General features: G+C 63.4%; 3 protein-coding genes across 5 annotated transcripts; 2 read left to right on the top strand and 1 right to left on the bottom strand.

The window, feature by feature from the left end:
* The first annotated feature begins 5,345 nt into the window (after positions 1-5,345).
* CAMK2N2 (calcium/calmodulin dependent protein kinase II inhibitor 2) lies at positions 5,346-9,468 on the top strand. Its single transcript, XM_017810817.1, has 2 exons — positions 5,346-5,562; positions 8,160-9,468. Exons 1-2 carry the CDS (start codon positions 5,394-5,396, stop codon positions 8,228-8,230), a joined length of 240 nt encoding a protein of 79 aa, XP_017666306.1. The 5' UTR covers positions 5,346-5,393; the 3' UTR covers positions 8,231-9,468.
* LOC108495126 (endothelin-converting enzyme 2-like) lies at positions 8,812-14,536 on the bottom strand. The gene is made up of 3 exons (XM_017810448.1): positions 14,368-14,536; positions 13,209-13,495; positions 8,812-10,800 (listed from the first exon to the last, which is right to left on the bottom strand). The coding sequence occupies exons 1-3, from the start codon at positions 14,534-14,536 to the stop codon at positions 10,498-10,500; spliced, it is 759 nt and encodes a 252-aa protein (XP_017665937.1). The 3' UTR covers positions 8,812-10,497.
* Positions 14,537-14,627: 91 nt separating this feature from the next.
* ALG3 (ALG3, alpha-1,3- mannosyltransferase) lies at positions 14,628-17,996 on the top strand. 3 transcript variants are annotated; one of them, XM_017810815.1, is made up of 9 exons: positions 14,628-14,662; positions 15,506-15,605; positions 15,694-15,841; positions 16,003-16,163; positions 16,302-16,422; positions 16,683-16,888; positions 17,123-17,199; positions 17,386-17,530; positions 17,634-17,996. In XM_017810815.1, exons 1-9 carry the CDS (start codon positions 14,653-14,655, stop codon positions 17,821-17,823), a joined length of 1,158 nt encoding a protein of 385 aa, XP_017666304.1. In that variant the 5' UTR covers positions 14,628-14,652; the 3' UTR covers positions 17,824-17,996. The 3 variants fall into 3 exon arrangements, with proteins under 3 accessions (XP_017666304.1, XP_017666305.1, XP_017666303.1); XM_017810816.1 differs by lacking the exon at positions 14,628-14,662 and adding an exon at positions 14,683-14,803; XM_017810814.1 differs by lacking the exon at positions 14,628-14,662 and adding an exon at positions 15,319-15,431.
* Positions 17,997-18,069: the final 73 nt, after the last annotated feature.

Raw genomic sequence — 18,069 nt, forward strand, 5'->3', positions numbered from 1 at the left:
AAGCTCGGCCTCTCCTCTTCCTTTGTGCCTCTGAGTCAGGGGCCTGGGTGGGCGCTGGGGGGATGCACTGGGAGCCAAAGCTCTCACCTTGTATGGGCGGGCACTGCCACCTCCCTGCCTACCCAGGGAGCTGGCCCAGGTGCACAGAGGAGCCCAGGTGCACCTCCTCAGGATGCAGCCCTGAATGGGGGGTGGCAGGACACACAAGACTGTTGCCAAGGTGATTGCAATCCTCGGGTCTCCATGGCAACCGATCCCCTGGACCGCTCCCCATCACTGCCTGGCTGCAGTTGCCCAGGCAACCCATGGGCTCTCCTAGCTCCTGCGGCTTTGGGGGTGGGGGGCAATGCTGGACGGCCACTGTCAGCCAGGCAACAGTGTTGGGATTGGAGGGTAATGATGTACCCCCTCCCCAGGGCAGTGCCCCACATTGCTGTCAGGCTGGGGGCTTGCTTGGGGCAAAGGTGCCCGTGTGGGTTTGCCCCCAGGACTCACAGACAGATGTGAAGCCCCAGAGTACCCAGTGAAGCCTCCTGGGACCCACGTGCGTTTTTGGAGTGGGCTGGTGTGTGGGAATTCTCTTCCTCCACCTCCCACCCCGTGCTTTATCAGCCTGGCCTCTTCCCTGGGCTGCAGAGTGAGCAGTGGGGCCCAGCTCCCCCCCCCTCGCTGCACCAGGCATCCCCCCCCACAGCAGGAGGGATTTCGGGAAGGAGATAAATACCAGATGGGAGAGGGCTGGGTTGCCAGGAACACACTCCCCGCATGCCAAGAGCTGCTGGCACGAGTGGGTGCGTGGGGCGGGGAGTGCCCGGGAGTGCCCCTGCTCCCGGAGACTGCTCACCTCGTTCCCCGGGGCCCAGCAGCCAGCCGGGGATGGGACAGGTAGAGAGAGTCCCGTGCCCCCCTGCTTCCCTCTGCCCCTAGAGGTAGCCGGGACAGGGAACACATCCCCTGTGCTGGCAGCACACAGGGAGGTTGCCTCCCCCCGTGCTGGGGCACAGCCCTGCCCTTTTCCCCCGGGGTCTCCACCACCCTCGGTAGGCCACCAGCCCGGCAGCGGCCCAGCTGCACACCCTGCTGTCAGCCCTGCCTGGCACGGCTCTGGGCAGCAGCATGACTCACTCGCTCAGCTCACAGCCAGCCAGAGCCTCGCCGTGCCAAAGCCCCGGCACAGGGGCTGCCCAGCCGCGCTGCAGTGCCCACACCCCCAGATGAACCTACTGTGTGCCCCCCAGGGGCAGGTTGGAGCAGGACAGCTGGAAGCACACAGTGCCTGGGCTAAGTGCTGCCCAGCCTCCCTCCCCAGCACACAGCCCACATGAGAGACCCAGGTATCCCGATAGCTGCCCTCTCGCAGGATCCCCCTGGGTACCAACCCGTGCCCGTGGCCTCCACCCGTCGCCCCACCCCCAGGGCTGCCAGCCTGCTCCACCTGCCTCCCTGTCTGTTGTCATGGTGACCAGAGATGTGGTGACAGGCGAGGATGGAAGCTCACACCCCAGCAGGGCTGTTTGCCCAGCGGGGTTAGCTGCCCCCACCCTCCTGTTCTCCCCATCACTCCCAGGTCTGGGCAGGGGACTCTCTATGAAAACTCTGCCCCATGCAGCATGCTGAGAGTGCTCCATCTGCTCAGATGTTGAGATCACAGCTGTGCCCCAGGCAGCTCATGTGAGGGATGGGAGCAGTGCCATCCTCCTGCCCTGGCACAATCGGAGCCCACTCAGGGTACCCTCTTCCCAACTCCAGGCTGTGCACCAAGACAGACAAACTCATCTCACTAGTAACCACCTCTTCTTCCTCCCTGGGAAGGGCACTGTCCCTCCAGGAAAGGCTTTTTGGCCTTGTCTTCCCACATCAGCAGCTGCAGGGGCAGCAGAAGATGAGGAACATGCCACCTTTGCACACTTGCCCCGGGCTCAGCCATGGGACAGCTGCCAAGCAGGGTGTCTGTCCCCCAACATCTCCTCACTACGGCGACAAAGGGTCACCACAACCGCTGTCCCACGTGGTCATCTATCCCCATTGCCTGTACCCAGCCCTGGTGTGTGTCTCTGCTCCCCCAAAAGACCCGAACCATGGCAAAGGCAGCACACAAAGTGGCATTCTTACCTGGGCCTTGGCTACTGAGACCCAGTGGCAACAGCCAGGGAGGGACACATCCCCAGCCTTACAAGTGACCTAGTCCCTCACACCAGGATGGGGGCTCAGAGAGAGCAGCAGTGCCAGCAGCAGACACTTGGATAGGGCCCCCAGGCTGCAGCTGCCACCACTGTGGAGCAGAAGTGCCATTTCCCATTTCTTGGCAGAGCTCAAAGCAGCACAGATGGAGGTACCCGTGCCAGCCTCCTGGCATGGCTCGGCAGCCCCCAGCCCTGTGGCACCCACCCTGGGTGACAGCACTGACTGCCTCCCAGACCTGCAGCTAAGGAAGCCTCACATCCTGTGGCTGATGCCTCCTACCTCCTCCAAGCTCCCTGACATCCAGTAACTGCCTGCCGGGCCACTGACTCCATCCCTGTCAGGCCTTGGGGACCACCAGGCACTCCCATCCAGTCCAACTCCAGCTGCCCAGGAGTCCCTGCAGAGCCTGGGCATGACATGTCCCACCACAAGCCACTTGCACACACACAGGGTGATTTTCCACTGTAGAACCACTTGAAGCACCAGCGGCTGCAGGAAAACCCCTCACCTCCATCACAGCACCTGGAGTAGGCACCCCAATTCCCACCAAGGGCACAGGGCTCAGGGGCAGCACCCAGGTGTGGGGCTGGGGCACGGCAGGCACCAGTGAGCTCCAGAGCATTGCCCAAGTGCAGGCAATGCAGCACAACTTCCACTGCCCATCCCACTGAAGCCAGGATCTGGCCCCATGTCCCTTGCCCAGCCCCATATCCACCCTGGGTGGCATGGCTGGCCCCCAGCCCTTGCATCACCCCCAGGGTGTCCCAGTTCGGGGGCTACTGCCCAGGTTTAAGGAGCCAGGGCAGGAAAAAACACCTGCTTCCCACTCTCACAGCCCCTTCTTCCTTCTGGAGTTGGCTTTGTGTCGGACAAAAGGCTGCAAAGGAAGCGAGAAAGGAGATTACGTGGCTGCTAAAAGGCGGATAACGAAGGTGGGATGAGAGCCAGGGGAAGGAGGGCGCTCTGTCTGGTTCACTAGAGGGGATGCTATCTGCAATGGCAGGAGATGAGGGGAGTCCCTCATGCATCCCACTGTCCACCCACCCACATTCAGGTCCCTGGTACCTTCCCCCTCTGCCCAGGGATGCGTGACACAGTACTGCCCTGCCCCACCCACAGCCCAGCTGTGCTGGCACAAATCCAGCCCTCCTCCTGCCTGGGATGGGCAGAGGGTCCTTCCCACACCCCAGAATCCCAGACAGCCCCTCAGAGTATCCCCTACCCCATAGCCAAGCCAAGCAGTTCCCCTGGGTGCATGGCACTGTAACAGATACAGGTGTGGGATAAGTGGGGCCATTCCCAGGGTGACCCCTTTCCAGCCTCTCCCCAGCAGCCTGCCAGGCTGGAAACCCTCCTGGAGTGCTGCACTGGTGCCACTCACATCCCACACAGCCCATCTGCTCCTCTTCTCGCTCACCCCCAGCCCCGCGTGTGCCACGGCCTGCTGGTCCCTGCCCACGGGCAGTGGCACGTGGGCTCAGCGATGGGAAAAGCAGGCCACATCTCAGCGTGGGCCTCTTGCCTATTTTCCCAGGCACTTTTCACAGAGAACAGAAGCCTTCACATGAAAAAGTTCAACCTGGTTCCCCAGCAAAGGCAGAAACAAAGGCATTTCTTTGCCAGGAGAGCGGGCACCGCTGCCCCGACCTGGCTCTGGTGGGGGAGAGCAGGGACCAACTTTCTGCAGAGCCAGACATAAAGGTAAAAACATGGCTGAGCCTTCCCAAAATAGAAGTACCTGCCCACTGTCATGGACCATTCCAGCTGATGCCCTTCTGCAGCACCTTTCAACAGAATCTCAGGTCATGGGGATGCTGGCACAGAGAGATGAACCACAGAACTGTCTGTAAACCCCCCCTCACATCTCATGACATTCTCATAGGGCTGATCTGGAGCTGGCAAGTGCCATTTCCACACAGGGCTCTGGCTTAGCTGCAACCCAGGACCCCCACATAAGCCACAGGGCCCGGACGTGAGGGAGCAACAGGAACAGTGCTGCTCCAAGGTAGGGTGGTCATCTCCCACCAGCCACAGCTGCTGCTGTCATCATCATCCCCAGATCCGGGGGTCAGGGTTGTACCCAGGGCTCAGAAAAGGTGCAGCAGCCTCAGTCTGAGCTTAAATAGCACCTCAGCCCCAGGTGACCCGAATGGGGGGAATCCCAGGTGAGGCTGACCAAGACCACTGATGCCAATTAGTAAAATCACTACCCTGGCAGTGAAAAATGCAGGATAGAGTTAGGGTGGGTCTGGGACAGAGGTGTATAGAAGGGATGTGAACATGGCTCTGCTGGGATAATGGGGTCTTGCTGACCCATGGCAGGTCCCCACAGGGGATGGCCCTTCCCCTTGTCCACAGAGAGCCCATGGGGAAGGGCCAAGCCGTGTAACAAGGAGTGTTCTGGGGCACAGTCCCCACGTGGCCACACTCACACACTCCTGCAGAATCACACCTGTGTGCCCCTGCCTTCCTGCAAAAGCATATAATGGGAAGATGTGAACAAACGTGCACACACATGTGCAGAGATTCACATGTAGGGAGTTAAGGGGACTGGTAGGGGTTGAGGCAGGACCGGTGTGGCTCCAAAGGGGGACTCCAACACAGGGAGCCTGCAGGAGAGGGTGCCTGGATGGGTGTAGGCCAAGAGACACAAGTAATGGGCTGGGGACAGCCTGGCTGGGGAGACCTGGGGTGGGATTCTGAGGGATTGAGCCTTCTGGGCTGCAGAGAGCTGGTGGATTGGAGAAGGGCATTAGGGGATCTTTTTGGCATCACCTTTATGCGCCAGCTGTGTCTGGTGGTCCTCAGCTGTCTGACCCGGGGGCACCCGCCTGTGCCAAGGGCTCCCCTCTCCACAGGAGCACCCCGTGGTTGAGGGCATGCCTGAGTCGGGTCGACCGCCTCACCGGGCTGTGCCCGGGGGACCACCCTGCGCTGGGGCCGGGGCAGGGGCTGGGAAGGCGGGCTGGGAGGGTCCCCATCCCAACCGGGCGGGCATCGGGCACCGACCGAGGGGGTCCCTCGACTCTGTCCTGGCCGGGCCGGGCCGGGCCGCGGCGCTCCGGAGCCGCCCCCCGCCGGGGGGGTCCCCGCTCCCCCCGGATGCATGACTTCATCCTTCCGCCCGGGTTTCCTCCCCGCCGCCGCCGCCGCCGCCGCAGACCGGCTCCCGGCTCGGCGCGGCGCGGCTCGGCCCGCTCGGCCCCGCCATGTCGCAGGTGCTTCCCTACGGCGAGGACAAGGTGGGCCGCTACGGCGCCGAGCCCGAGGCGGGGGAGCTGCCCTTCAGCTGCCGCCTGCAGGACACCAACGCCTTCTTCGCGGGCAACCAGGGCAAGCGGCCCCCCAAGCTGGGACAGATCGGCCGCGCCAAAAGAGGTACCGCCCGACCCCCGCCTCTGCCCTCCCGACCCCCGCCTCAGCCCCACGGCATCCCCGGGACCCCGGATCTGCCCTGCAGCATCCCCGGCTTTGTCCCGGGACCCCCGGATTTGCCCTGCAGCATCCCTGGCATCCCCGGCGCTGCCTCCTGCCTCCCCGGCGCTCCCCCACGGTATCCCCGAGCCCCCCGATCTGTCCTTTCATCCCTGGTGCTGACTCTTGCATCCCCGGCGCTGCCCTATGGCATCCCCGGGACCCCTGCATCTGCTCTGCAGCATCCCCGGCATCCCTGGCACTGCCTCCTGCGTCCCCGACGCTGCCCCACGGCATCCCCGGATCTGTCCTTGGATCCCCGGCTCTGCCCTGGAATCCCCGGCTCTGCCCTGCAGCGTCTCTGGCTCTGCCCCAGCACACCCGGCGCTGCCCCCTGGCACTGGCCCTTGCATCCCCAGCGCTGCCCCACGGCACCCCCAGGATCCGTGATTGTGCTCTTGCATCCCAAGCGTTCCCGGCACTGGGCAGTGCATCCCTGGCACCCCTCGACATCGTCCCACAACATCCCCAGGACCCCCGATTCTGCCCTGGTTCTTCCCCACGGCATCTGATGTTGCCTTGCAACATCTCCAGCACTGCCCCACGGCATCTCCGGTACCCCGATGCCGGCTCTTACATCCCCAGAACTGCCCCACAGCATCCCTGCAACTCCCAGCTCTGCCTTGCATCCCCAGCGCTGTCCCCTGCCACCCCTGGCACTGCCCCACAGCATCCCCAACACTGCTTCCCCAGTATACCCAGCACTGCCCCCCACATCCCCAGAATCTCCATCTCTGCCCTACATCAACTCTAGCACTGCCCCCCGGCAACCCTGAGACCCCCCAGCTCTGCGACTGATGGCAGGCACTGCCCCAAAACCACAGGCCCCCCCACCCCCTGCTCCAGACACCAGCACTGTCCCCCCCAGTGCTGCCCCACAACCCCCTCCCCCCCGTCTCGGTACTCCCCCGGGGATTACCCTGCAGCATCCCTGGAGCTGCCCCTGGGACTGTCCCCAGTCATCTCTGGGGCTGCCCCCCCAGTGCCCCCGGGACCCCCCAGAAGTTCTCCTCAGTACCCCTGGGACTGCCCCCCTCATTCCCTATAAACAAGCCCCCGCTCTCCCCCCCATCGTCAGCAGGAACAGCCCCCCTGGCCCCCTAAACCTCTCTCCCTCCACATTTCTGCCTGCCTGCCGCAGAGACCCCATCAACAGTCTCCGGTGATGCTGATCAACAAACATTCACCCCCCTCCCCCCCCCCCGCTTTACTGTCCCCCCGGGACTCCATGAACCCGTGTCCTGCCCTCCCCACTTTACTGCCTGCTGCGGAGACCCCCATCAGTATCCCCCTTGCTTCCATCAGGATCCAAATAAATGCCCCCCCTCCCCATGCACCCTGATCTGTCACTGTTGATCCTCCCTGATGCTTTGTGGACCCTCAAGAATGGCTCCCACTTTTCCTGCAGCCCCCTATCCTGCCTGCTTGGGGGACCTCCATAGGCAAACACCCCTCCTTGAGCTGCAGAGGCAAGGGGGGGGGGGAAGAGCCCCCCTGCCCCAGCACAAATACACCCCAGCCCCGCAGAGGGGAGAGCCACTGCCTGCTCCACTGCCCCCCTTTGCGGTGGTGGAGGCTGGGTCTAGCAGTCCCCTCCAGGGATGGAGGGGGGGGATGGTTCTCCCTCCGTGGTCTGGATGCTCTCCCAGTGATGCTGGTGACAGGTGGGGGGGTCTGGTCAATCTACCCCCAGGGTGGTGATGAGGGGTTACGGACCGGTAGTGATGTTGGGGTAGGGGGGTCTGTCCTCCACCCCCCAGGGTGATGGTGATGGGAGGCACCTGCCGAGCCCGTCATGTCGGAGAGAGAGTGTGTGTGTGTGTGTGTGTGTGTGTGTGTGTGTGTGCGCGCGCGCGTGTAGCCCCCTGATGGTGATGCTGATGGGGGTCTGTCTGGCCTCCCACCGGTGATGCTGATGCGGAGGGAGGGGGGTGCCCAGTGGGTGATGCCGAGAGGGGGCTCTCTGGAAGGTGGCAATGATGGGGGGGCTGTTCAGCCTCCCATGGTGATGCTGATGGTGGGGGGCCGTGCAGCCCGCCGTACTGGTGGGGGGCTGTCCGGCTCCCCCACCTGTGATGCCGGTGGTGGGGGTGGGTGTCCTGTGCAGCGGGTGATGCTGACGGGGGTCTGGCTGCCACCCCCGCCGAGCAGGCGGTGCCCCCCCCCCCCCCGCTGGGTCATTACCCATTCCAGTCCTGTTGCTCTCATCAGCGCCTGCCGCAGAGAGGAGGGGGGGGTCCTTCCTGGTCTATTCCTGCCCCCCCCGCTTCCCTAACCACCCATCCAGAGGCAGCCGGCTGGCTGCAGGGAGGGATGCTGCCCCTAACCAAGCCGGGTGGGGGGAGGGTGATCCCCTCTCCTTCACCCTCATTGCACCCACCTGAACCCCCTTTGCCCCACTTCCCAGCATCTGGGGGGCACACATGGAGCCGGGGGGAAGGGGGGGGGGAGCAGAGGCTGACTCGTCCCCTCGCCCACGCGCCCCCCGCCTGTCCCCGCAGTGGTGATCGAGGATGACCGGATAGACGAGGTGCTCAAGGGCATGACGGAGAAGTCGCCGCCGGGGGTGTAAGCCGGGACCCGCCGCCAGGACCCGCCGGCCGAGCCCCGCTCCAGCCCGCCGCCCCGCATGCTGGCTGGACCGCCGATGAGGAGGGGGAGGCCATGCCCGCTGCCCCCCTCCCCGGCCCGGGGGGGGGCCCTGCAGCCACCACCACCCCCCCCCGAGCCATGCACTTTACCCCTCCGCCTCCCCCCGGGGCTGGGACAACCCGCCGAGCCCCCCACCCTGGGCGAGGACCCCCCTCCCCGGGGAAGGGGTCCAGCCCCCTGCTCCTCGGCACATCCCCCCCATCCTCCTTGGCGGAGGGTCCCCGAATCCCGGGGCGACCCGGCCCCACGAGCACGGGGGGAGCGCTGCTGTCCAGAGACATTTTTTGCTCCATCGTTTTTTGCATGAGCTTGGTGGCCCGGGCGGCCGGCCCGGGGGCCGAGGGTCAGCCCCACCACTCCGGCACGCTTCTTTTTAAACAGAAACTCCTCATATTTGTATTTTTATATCCGAATCTTTGTTAAAAACGATCTGATGACGTTGAGATGTCGAAGTAACCGCATCAGGAAAACAAACAAAAACAAACAAAACAAACAACAAAAAAAGGTTCATATTTTTTTCCATAAGAAAAAAAAAGACAAAAAAAGAAGAAAAAACCGAGGGCAAGAAATAGATGGGGGGCCAGAGTGATGGAGGGAGCACGAGGAAAGCCAAAGGAGGAGGGAGGGGAGCAGGGACCCCTAGCCCGACCCCCTGCCAGCAGCAGGAGCACCAGAGGGTTTGGCAGCACCACCAGCTGCTGCAGTCCCCTCCAGGCAGCACCAGAGCCCACCGGGGCCGGCTGCAGGTGCCAGGGAGTCCCAGCACTGCCCCTTGCTTGAGGGTGGTGGGGCCTGGGGGGAAGTGGGGAGGGCAGGGACTGTCCTGAGTCGTTGTTTTTAATTTTGTACTTTAATTTAATTTTATTTTTTAAGAAGCTTCTCGGGGGGTTCTGATGTGCATGAGAAACTCATCATCTTTTTCAATAACCTACGAGTGGCATTTATGGAGACAACGACGCAAAAAAAACCAACCAAACCACACAACAAAAAAATACCAAACAAAAAAACTGAGAAAAAAAACTCAAAAAAAAAAAAGAAAAAAAAAGATACTTGTGTCATGATGTTCTACAAATGATCCATTGTAAATTTAAATGCCATTTTTCACTGTACTGGTGAACAAAATGCGATGAATAAAATACATTCATGTACTGAGGTGAGGCCGGCAGCTTCCTGCTCCTTTTTGTCCCTCCGTGTTGCCAGCTGGTTTTCAGGGTGCCTGCGGGATGGGCTGCCACGGTGGGAGTGGTGGGGTGTTGACCCCAGAGCCCTTTGCTGTTTCCTGGTGCGGGGGGAGCCACCGGCTGAGGCACTTACACCTTTCTGCAGAAACAGCAGCCCAGCAGCTTGCGCCTCTGTGGTCTGTCACCACTGCCCTGCCGAGGAGGGGTCCCCTCTGTGCCCCCCTCAGGGAGCGTTGGTAGCCAGAGAGCCCCTGGTGACACCCCGGTAGCACCTACACCTGCCACACTGGCACCCATGTGCAGCCAGCCCTGCCAGCACGCGGTGGCACGCCTGTCACTGCGCTGCTGGCCCCAAGGCACTGGCAGATGTGGGCCAGGCGTGTGCAGCACACCGGGGTTGTCACCATAGCCAAAGAGTGGGGATGGAGGGGTACAGGGGCAGATGTGCCACCCTGCCTGCCCCGTGGTGCTCCCTGCCCCATGCTGGCACATCCCAGCCTGGACCCCCCACCACCTGGCTGGGGGTGACAAGGACACGGTGTCCTTGCATACCCCCATAGCCAAGGAGGCTGGGGCAGGGGTCCTGGTGCACGATGGCAGGGGGGGGGTGGAGCAGTGGGCACCCCCCATCCTGTCCCCTGCACCCAGTGCCAGCATCCTCATTCTGCCCTTAGCCCAGCTGCCTGTGCCAAGGGGAAGAGACAGGGGGGCAGGGAGCCACTCCCTGCAAGATGGATGGGTGGAATTAAACCCGATTTGGTTTCATTACCGGCCGCAAAGCCCGGAGTCCTGGCTGCTCTCCAGCCAGGCAAGGAAAGGCCAGGAAGGGAGCACAGCATCACCGGAGCATCCCATTGCCCCCTGGGAGGAGGCCAAGTATCCCCCCATTACTCACTCACTGGGCAGCTTTTGGGGGGGCATACACTGCTTCCCCATCCCCTGCCCGTGAAGATGGAGCAGCTTAAGGCTTTGTTGGGTGGGGAGAGGTCGGAGAAGCCCCCCTGAGTCACAGCTGGATGGCAAGGAGGTAGTCCTCGTCGTCGTCCGGGGGGGCGGGGGGCGGCGGCGGGACAGGGGGTGGGAGGGGCTGGTGCAGCCGGCGCCCCAAGGCCACATCACGGGGGTCCAGAGGCTGCCCCTTGCGCATGATGTAGAGGAAGTAGTGGAAGGCGCCGGCATCCCCATCCCCGCAGGCAGTGTGGCGCAGGGACCAGCCAAAGGCCTCCTGGGCATAGTGGGGCTTGCGGAAGTGGGGCTGGGCGAAGGTGATGGAGAGGAAACAGCCCCCTGGGCGCAGCACCCGGCTCACCTGCGGCAAGAGAACCCCCAGGATGGGGTGTGGGGACACTGAGGTTTACCCCTTTGGCTCCATTACCAGGGATCCCCAGCACCATCTGCTAAAGATCCCCCCCCAAAACTCTCCCATTGCACCCCAAAATCCACTATCTTAACCCTGACCCTCCAAGAGACACACCTCCAGTTCTGACCTTCCCCCAGATCACCCACAGCTTGGTGGTAATAAGGAACACACCCCAAAACTCTTCACCCCCACCCACAGAAGACAGCATGGAAACCCAACCCTGTCATGGGGAAAAGCTTTGCCCTCCTGGGCACAGGGGCCCCTCAGCACAGCATGGGATGCCCATCCCACCCACCCCTTTCTGTGGCACCCAGTACCACCCCCTGCCAATACCCAGAATCTAATGGGGGAGGGCAAGGGGTGTTTGATGGGAAAGGATTCAACCCTTTTAATCACCATTTTCTCCCTGCTGGAATTAAGCCCCGCTAACAGGATGGAAAAGAACATCAATTTTCTTGCTTGGCTTTATCCAATGTCAAAAGGCTTTTACGGCCAGCGCCTGCGTGCTCTGCATGCAAAGGCACTGCCCAAGGCGGGCGGGTGGCCAGTTTCCCCCCCGGCCACCCTGCCCCAGGCGGGGACACCCCCAGGCCCCCCCGGCAAGGGCAGAGAGTCACCGCTGCAGGGAGAGGGCTGGGGGCCAAGTGGGGGGTTTCCCAAGCTCTGGTTTAATCCTGCTGGGAAGCTCCACAGCTCAGCACTGGCTGGGGCCAGGAACAGAGGGGACAGGCAGCCTGTGTGTCCTCCCCTGCTGCATTAATGGATTTTGTACTAAACCTTAGTGGTTTTGACCAGGAAAAGGGGAAGGCAGGTCCCTGCATCCCTCCCCGGGCACCCAGTTCAGCATCCCTCCTGGGAAGTGCCTGAAAATCTGCCCTGGGAAGACCCCAGAGCTTCCCAACCGATGAGCGGGGAGGGGGGTCCCTGGGGCTAGGGGTAGGCAGGGATCTCCGGCTGGAGCCGAGCAAGGCATCCCGCATGTCTGCATCCCATCCCTCGTTAATAGAGCAATAACGGCCGTTGCTTAGAGACGGGAACAGGAAACCTTTCCATCCGCCAGCCAGAGCCTGGGGGTGGGAAAGGGGGCTGCGGGGGCTGCTCCTCGCTCTGGCGCCCGCCACACTTGCTGCCCCCGGATTGCCGGGATGGGGTATCCCTGGGGACTCCCCACAGGCAGGGTGGATTTTCGGGTCCTTATGTCCCCTCCCCAGGGAGAGCAAGAGCAAGACAGATGCTGTGAACCTTCCACAAGAAAGGGGATGGGGGCGGGAGGGGAGATGCCCTGGCCAGACCCCTCTGAAGGGACCTCCAAAGCAGCAAGCAAGTGGGAACACCCAGCGAATCCCCCTGGGGATGAGGACACAGGGACCGGATGCGGGTGGAGGCTGGTACCCAGCAATGCTGGGGGAGGGCAGGGATTGAGCAGGGGATTAAAAAGGGAAAAAAAAAAGGGAAAATTAAATCCCTGCCGTTTGGCAAAATGACAAGGACAGGCAGCAGAGCTGGCAGGGAGTGCAGGGCACAGATGATGAACACAGCCCTGTTGCCCTGCTGGGGGTCCCACTCCCTCCCAGGCTCAGTGGGGCAAGAGAGGATGAGGGGGTGTCAACAGCCATGAGCACCCTCCTAGCACCCCGTATCTGCACCCCAGGGTGCAAGGCAGGCACAGCAATTAATTATCCTGGCAGTTCTTCCCGCAGGGGAGGGGAGGTTGTCAGGACCTGCACCCCCGCGCCAGGGCAGGTTCAATCCGGTCCCTGTCTCCACCACCGCCAATTAACTGGGGCCCCGAGGCATCGCCTGTCCCCGTGGCAACACCGTGGCCCTGTCGATGCTGACTGGAGTTGCCATGGCAACCCCAGACCAGATGATGGGGACCCCGGCTAAGGAGATCGAAGCTGGGGCGGGGTGAGAGCTTGTCACAGCCCCGCAGTCATCACCTTGCCCTGGGCAGGCAGGGCCACCTCGGCATGTCCCCCCAGGTCCCCTGCTGCCACCCACACTTGGATGGGGCTCATTTTTCCTGCCAACTCTTCATACTTAGGGTGCAAATAAAGACAGGGGCTATCCAGTCCCTCAACAGGACCCAGGGACACAACCTGCTCCATCCACCTCCCTGCAGAGGAGGTGCTGGGGGATGAGAGTGGGGGTCTCCCACCCCCAGGGGTGCTGGTAGCCCCCCAGGTGTCCCCCTGCAGCATAGCTGAGGGGGCAGCACCAACTGGCAGGGCAGAACCACTGGCTGGGGCACCCACAGGGAAGTAGGGATGTGAGCAGGCACTCTGCACCTTCCCCCACCCCAAAGAGGGGTGGGGGTCCACCCTCTGCCCCTCTGCTCAGCTCCCCCCAGCCCGTACCTCCGCCAGCACCCGGCGCATCGAGGCAGCTGCCTGGGGTGAGACATCCCAGGGGTCGGTTTCCTCCACCATGAGCACGTCGAGAGTGCCCTTCTCCAGCACCACGTCGAAGGAGGCATCTGGGAAGGCGAGGGCGCGGATGTCCATGACGGCCCAGCGCAGGCCGGGGCAGCAGCGGGCACAGCGGGCGCGCATGGCGGCGATGCAGGCGGGGGAGAAGTCAATGCTGGTGACGTCGGTGTAGCCCAGCTCGTGCAGGTCGTGGCTCAGGGCGCTGTTGCCACAGCCTGTATGGGGCATAGCTCACCACGGGGCTCGGGATGCCCGTGTGGGGGGGGGTTGGCACCCCAGCTCTATTCCTCTGGACCCAGGGAAGGGTGTGGGTGGCCTGGGGCTGCTGGAGAGGGGTAGGTCATTGCTTTGATGCCAGTTAGTGAGTGCTGGGATATTTATTAATTACCCTCGTCCCTTAAGATGGGTGCTTTGGGCTCCTGTCCCAGGGCAGCCTCACACACTGGATCCCCACACCTCGCGGTGGGATACATGGAGAGGCTGGAGGCAGGGAGGGGGAAGGGAGTATCCCCAGTCCTCCCCCCAGCAGTGCTATAGGGCAGGAGTCGGCTGTGTCCTCTAAGAAACTGCCGAGAAATTCCAGTGGGAAAGTAGGGGAGCGTGCAGCTTCGGAGGGGGAGTTTAACCGGGACGGACGGACAGAGGGATGGAGGAACTGCTGTCTCAGGGAACAGCACCCTGACAGCAATACACTGGGAGAGGCCCCCTCCCATACCCTCCTCTCAGAGCCGCTCCGCCGAGGCTTGGCCGCTCCACGGGGTGACTGGGGGAATCCAGGGGGGGCGCGGATTTGGGAGCTATTAAGCACAGCTGGCAGCGGCTGATCCGCTAACAGGATCGGTGATTACACCCGCCTAATCTCGTCGGCCCGGCAGCGGATCAGCCCGCAGGTGGGATTACGGGGCGGTTATACCCGCCCTGCCGCCCGCCGCACCCCCGGCCCCGCCGGGCCGGGCCGGGCCGGACGCAGCTCCCGCTACCGGCTCGGTGACGCACCGCCCTCTGGCGGCCAGCGCCAGCGCATCGACCGGCGGGACTCCGCGCTCTGCCCGCCCTCCACCGGGTACGCCGGGCATGGGGCACGTACCGAGCACGAGGATACGGTCACCGGGGCGCAGCTCGGGCTCCAGCTGCGGGAGGAAGCGGGAGAGCCCCCCCAGCCACTCGCGGGTCTCGGCGCCCTCCCGCTGGTACAGCGCGTCCCAGAAGCGGCGCCGGCCGTACTGGGGGTTGGCGGCGCGCCGCCGCCGCTCCATGCCCGGGAGCGGGGCGGGAGCACCGGGCGCCACGTGCCGCCCGCGCCCCCACGTGCGGCTTCCGGCCCGCGCCGGGTGCGCCGCGCTGAGCGCTCCGGGCGGAAACACGGAGCGGCATGGCGGCAGGTCGGGGGGCGGCGGCGCTGCGGCGGGCATGGAGGGAGCGGCGGGCGGCGCTGCTGGAGCCCCGCTACACCCCGCTGGTGGCCGCCTGCCTCTGCCTGGCCGAGGGCGGCGTCAACCTCTGGGTCATCCGCAGGGTGCCCTGTGAGTGCCGCGGCCCGGCCCAGCCCGGCGTGGCGCTGCCCCCGCGGGGGTGGCGGGGCCGGTCCGGGACAGCGCGAGGCGGTGCGGGGACAGTGACAGTGACAGCTCGGCCCCGCGGGGGCGGCGAGGGGGGGCTGGCTCCTGGGACAGCGCGGGGGGCGGGGATCCCGCGGGCGGGGGGACAGGGCCGCTCCGGCCCCGGCGGGGGACAGCATCCCCCGGCAGGGGGGCGGGGGCGGGCTGGGGCTCCTGGGTGGGACGGCGGGGATGCAGAGGTGGATTGCGGGTCCTGAACGGTGCTGGGGTGGCCACAGGGGCAGGATGGAGGGCCTGTATGGGGCCGGGGGCTTTAGAAGGGATGGGAGGGGGATGGAGGGATGGGATGGGGATCCTGGAGGGGACAGAGGAGGATGCAGGGTTGGGTTGGGGGTCCTGGATGGGCCCAGCAACACACACAGGGGTGGGCTGGGAGCTCTGGATGGGATGGGAGGGATGCAGGGTTGGGCTGGGAGTCCAGCAACACACACAGGGGTCAGCTTGCAGCCCTGGATGGGGCTGGGGCCAGGGGGGCAGAGCCTGGGCTGGCAGCATGGCATGGAGGCACAGGGCCAGGCTGGCGGGTCGGGAGGTAGGTGAGCCCCCACACCCCCTGCAGTGCTCCTTGGCCCCCCTTGCCCCACCTGAACCCCCCCATCCCCACAGACACTGAGATCGACTGGAAGGCCTACATGCAGGAGGTGGAGGGTTTCGCCAACGGGACCCTGGACTACACCCAGCTGAAGGGTGACACAGGGCCGCTGGTGTGAGTGACAGGGACACCCAGCTCCCCGTGACCGGCGGCTCCCAGGAGGGGCCGCAGGGCCCACCCCCTCACTCCTGTCTCCCCACAGTTACCCCGCCGGCTTCGTTTACATCTTCCTGGGCCTGTACCATGCTACGGGCCGCGGCTCCAACATCCGCCTGGCACAGTATCTCTTCGCTGCCCTCTACCTGCTTAACCTCCTCCTTGTCTTCCGCATCTACTGCCGAACCAACAAGGTACCCTGGGGCCAGGGCCTGTGCCAGCCACCTCAGAGCCTGCCCTGCACTGCTGAGTCTTCACCCCAGCAACACGGGCAGGGGTCTCAGGTTTGGAGGGGCTCAGACACAGGGGCTCGGTGACAGGCTGCTGACCCTTGTGTGTCTCTGCCCTCTGCAAGGTACCCCCATACGTTTTCTTCTTCATGTGCTGTGCCTCGTACCGCATCCACTCCATCTTTGTGCTGCGGCTCTTCAATGACCCCGTGGCCATGGCCATCCTCTTCCTCGCCATCAACCTCTTCCTGGAGGAGCACTGGTCCTGGGGCTGCCTCCTCTTCAGGTGAGGGGCTGGGGGCTGCTCTCCATGGTGTGCTGGGGGCCTGAGCCAGCTGGGCCCTGGAGAGGAGGCTGCGCTGGGCTCGGGGGCTGCCCAGGCTCCCATGTGGGGTCTGCAGTGGTAACACAGCTTCCCACTCAGCCTGGCTGTGTCTGTGAAGATGAACATCCTGCTCTTCGCACCTGGACTCCTCTTCCTCCTCCTGCAGCGCTTCGGTCTCCTGGGCTGTATCCCCAAGCTCTGCATCTGTGCCCTGCTCCAGGTGGGTCCCTGCTTGCAGTGGCTGCAGGAGCAAGGAATAGTGGGCTGCCTGCCTGTGTCACAGCATCCTGCCGGGCTGGAGAGCCATGGTTGGGTACAGTGGCATCAGCACCTGTGCTGGCCCCACACAGCAAGCTGGGGGTTGATAAATAATCTAATTCATGAGGCTGTGTCCCTGTCGCCCCACATGGCATTGAGGAGGTGACAGGGTGACAGACCTGGCATACAGCTGCTGCCATGGTGCTGGTGTGTCCCTGGCAGGTGGTTCTGGGGCTGCCCTTCCTCCTGGTGAACCCTATAGGGTACCTGACCCGCTCCTTCGACCTGGGCCGCCAGTTTCAGTTCAAATGGACGGTGAACTGGCGCTTCCTCCCAGAAGAGGTTTTCCAGAATCGGGCTTTCCATGCCGCGCTGCTCCTGGCTCACCTGGCTGGCCTGGGGCTCTTTGCACTGCACCGGTGGCACAGGTGAGACCTGAGGTTCCCTTGGGTGCTGGTCCCTGCCAGCCCCATAATACAGGATACAGATCCATGTCTCGCCTGCCCCCACAATGCTCCAGTCCTGGAGTTGCAGGCGGGAATGGGGGGGTGTTACTGTTCTGTTTTGGGGACCATGCTGCCCAGGCATCGTGGCTTACAGGGGAGGGTTGGGGTGGAAGAGACTTTCAGCAGCTGAGATTGATGTTTGTGCTTCTCCCTCAGTTCCAAAGAGAGCATCCTGACTTTGCTGAAGGACCCTCCCAAAAGAAAACCCCCATCCCCTCCCTTGACGGTCAATGATATCCTTTGACAGGGTGGGCAGCAAGGGCAGGGAGAAGGCAGGGAGGACCTTGGTCATGCTCCAGGTCCTGCAGTGCTGCCAGGACCAGCCTGTCCTGGAGGAAGGAGCTGTGCTGGATGGCTGGGGAGCTGTTGTGGGATCACACCTCCATCCTCCCATGTTTGCCTCCTTAATGCCTGTGCACAGATTGTCTTCATCCTCTTCTCCTCCAACTTCCTGGGTATCTGCTGCAGCCGCTCCCTGCACTACCAGTTTTACGTCTGGTATTTCCACACACTGCCCTACTTACTCTGGTGCACCCCAACCACCAAGCTCGCCCACATGCCCAAGTATGTGCTGCCAGGGAGGGGGAGCACCCAGCTGCTGGGCGTCTGGGAGCAAGGGGGGCTCATATGTGTCCCCCATGCAGACCCCTAGCTTTTTCCGCTGCAGGGTGCTGCTCCTGGGTGTGATCGAGCTCTGCTGGAACACCTACCCCTCCACAGTCTGCAGCTCCCTCTCCCTCCACATCTGCCATGGACTCATCCTGCTCCAACTCTGGTATGGCATGGCCCCCATGCCAGTGTCACACACCCCCACACCGAGCAGGAAACGCACAACCACATCCAAGAAAGCCCAGTGAGAGTGTGGAAGGCCAGACAGTGGGAACTGGCCTCTGGGACTGCCAATTCTGCCTGCTCTTTCCCCACCCAGCTCCCAGGCTGCTCACAGCCATCCCAGGAGAGCCACAAGCCCTTGAACTGTGCAAAGGGGGGTGGTGTGGGGACCCCCAAAAGGCAGGACTTCCACAATAAAGGGGGCTTTTATGTGCCCTTCCTCAGTGTCCTTGTGCTGTGACGGTGTCAGAACACCTAGGGGAAGGCAGAAC

Source organism: Lepidothrix coronata, unplaced genomic scaffold (genome assembly GCF_001604755.1).
Source record: "Lepidothrix coronata isolate B3197 unplaced genomic scaffold, Lepidothrix_coronata-1.0 Scaffold29, whole genome shotgun sequence".
NCBI lineage: Eukaryota > Metazoa > Chordata > Aves > Passeriformes > Pipridae > Lepidothrix > Lepidothrix coronata.

Bases quoted from the DNA above. Each gene is read 5' to 3' on its own strand.
- LOC108495126 (XM_017810448.1), bottom strand. From the start codon at position 14,536: ATGGAGCGGCGGCGGCGCGCCGCCAACCCCCAGTACGGCCGGCGCCGC. The intron at 13,496-14,367 runs GTACGTGCCCCA...TGCCCCATACAG, and splicing joins TGACCGTATCCTCGTGCTCG to GCTGTGGCAACAGCGCCCTG. The intron at 10,801-13,208 runs GTACGGGCTGGG...CTCTTGCCGCAG, and splicing joins TGCGCCGGGTGCTGGCGGAG to GTGAGCCGGGTGCTGCGCCC.
- ALG3 (XM_017810814.1), top strand. From the start codon at position 15,353: ATGGGGCTGGGGCCAGGGGGGCAGAGCCTGGGCTGGCAGCATGGCATG. The intron at 15,842-16,002 runs GTACCCTGGGGC...GCCCTCTGCAAG, and splicing joins TCTACTGCCGAACCAACAAG to GTACCCCCATACGTTTTCTT. The intron at 16,423-16,682 runs GTGGGTCCCTGC...TGTCCCTGGCAG, and splicing joins GCATCTGTGCCCTGCTCCAG to GTGGTTCTGGGGCTGCCCTT.
- CAMK2N2 (XM_017810817.1), top strand. From the start codon at position 5,394: ATGTCGCAGGTGCTTCCCTACGGCGAGGACAAGGTGGGCCGCTACGGC. The intron at 5,563-8,159 runs GTACCGCCCGAC...CTGTCCCCGCAG, and splicing joins GATCGGCCGCGCCAAAAGAG to TGGTGATCGAGGATGACCGG.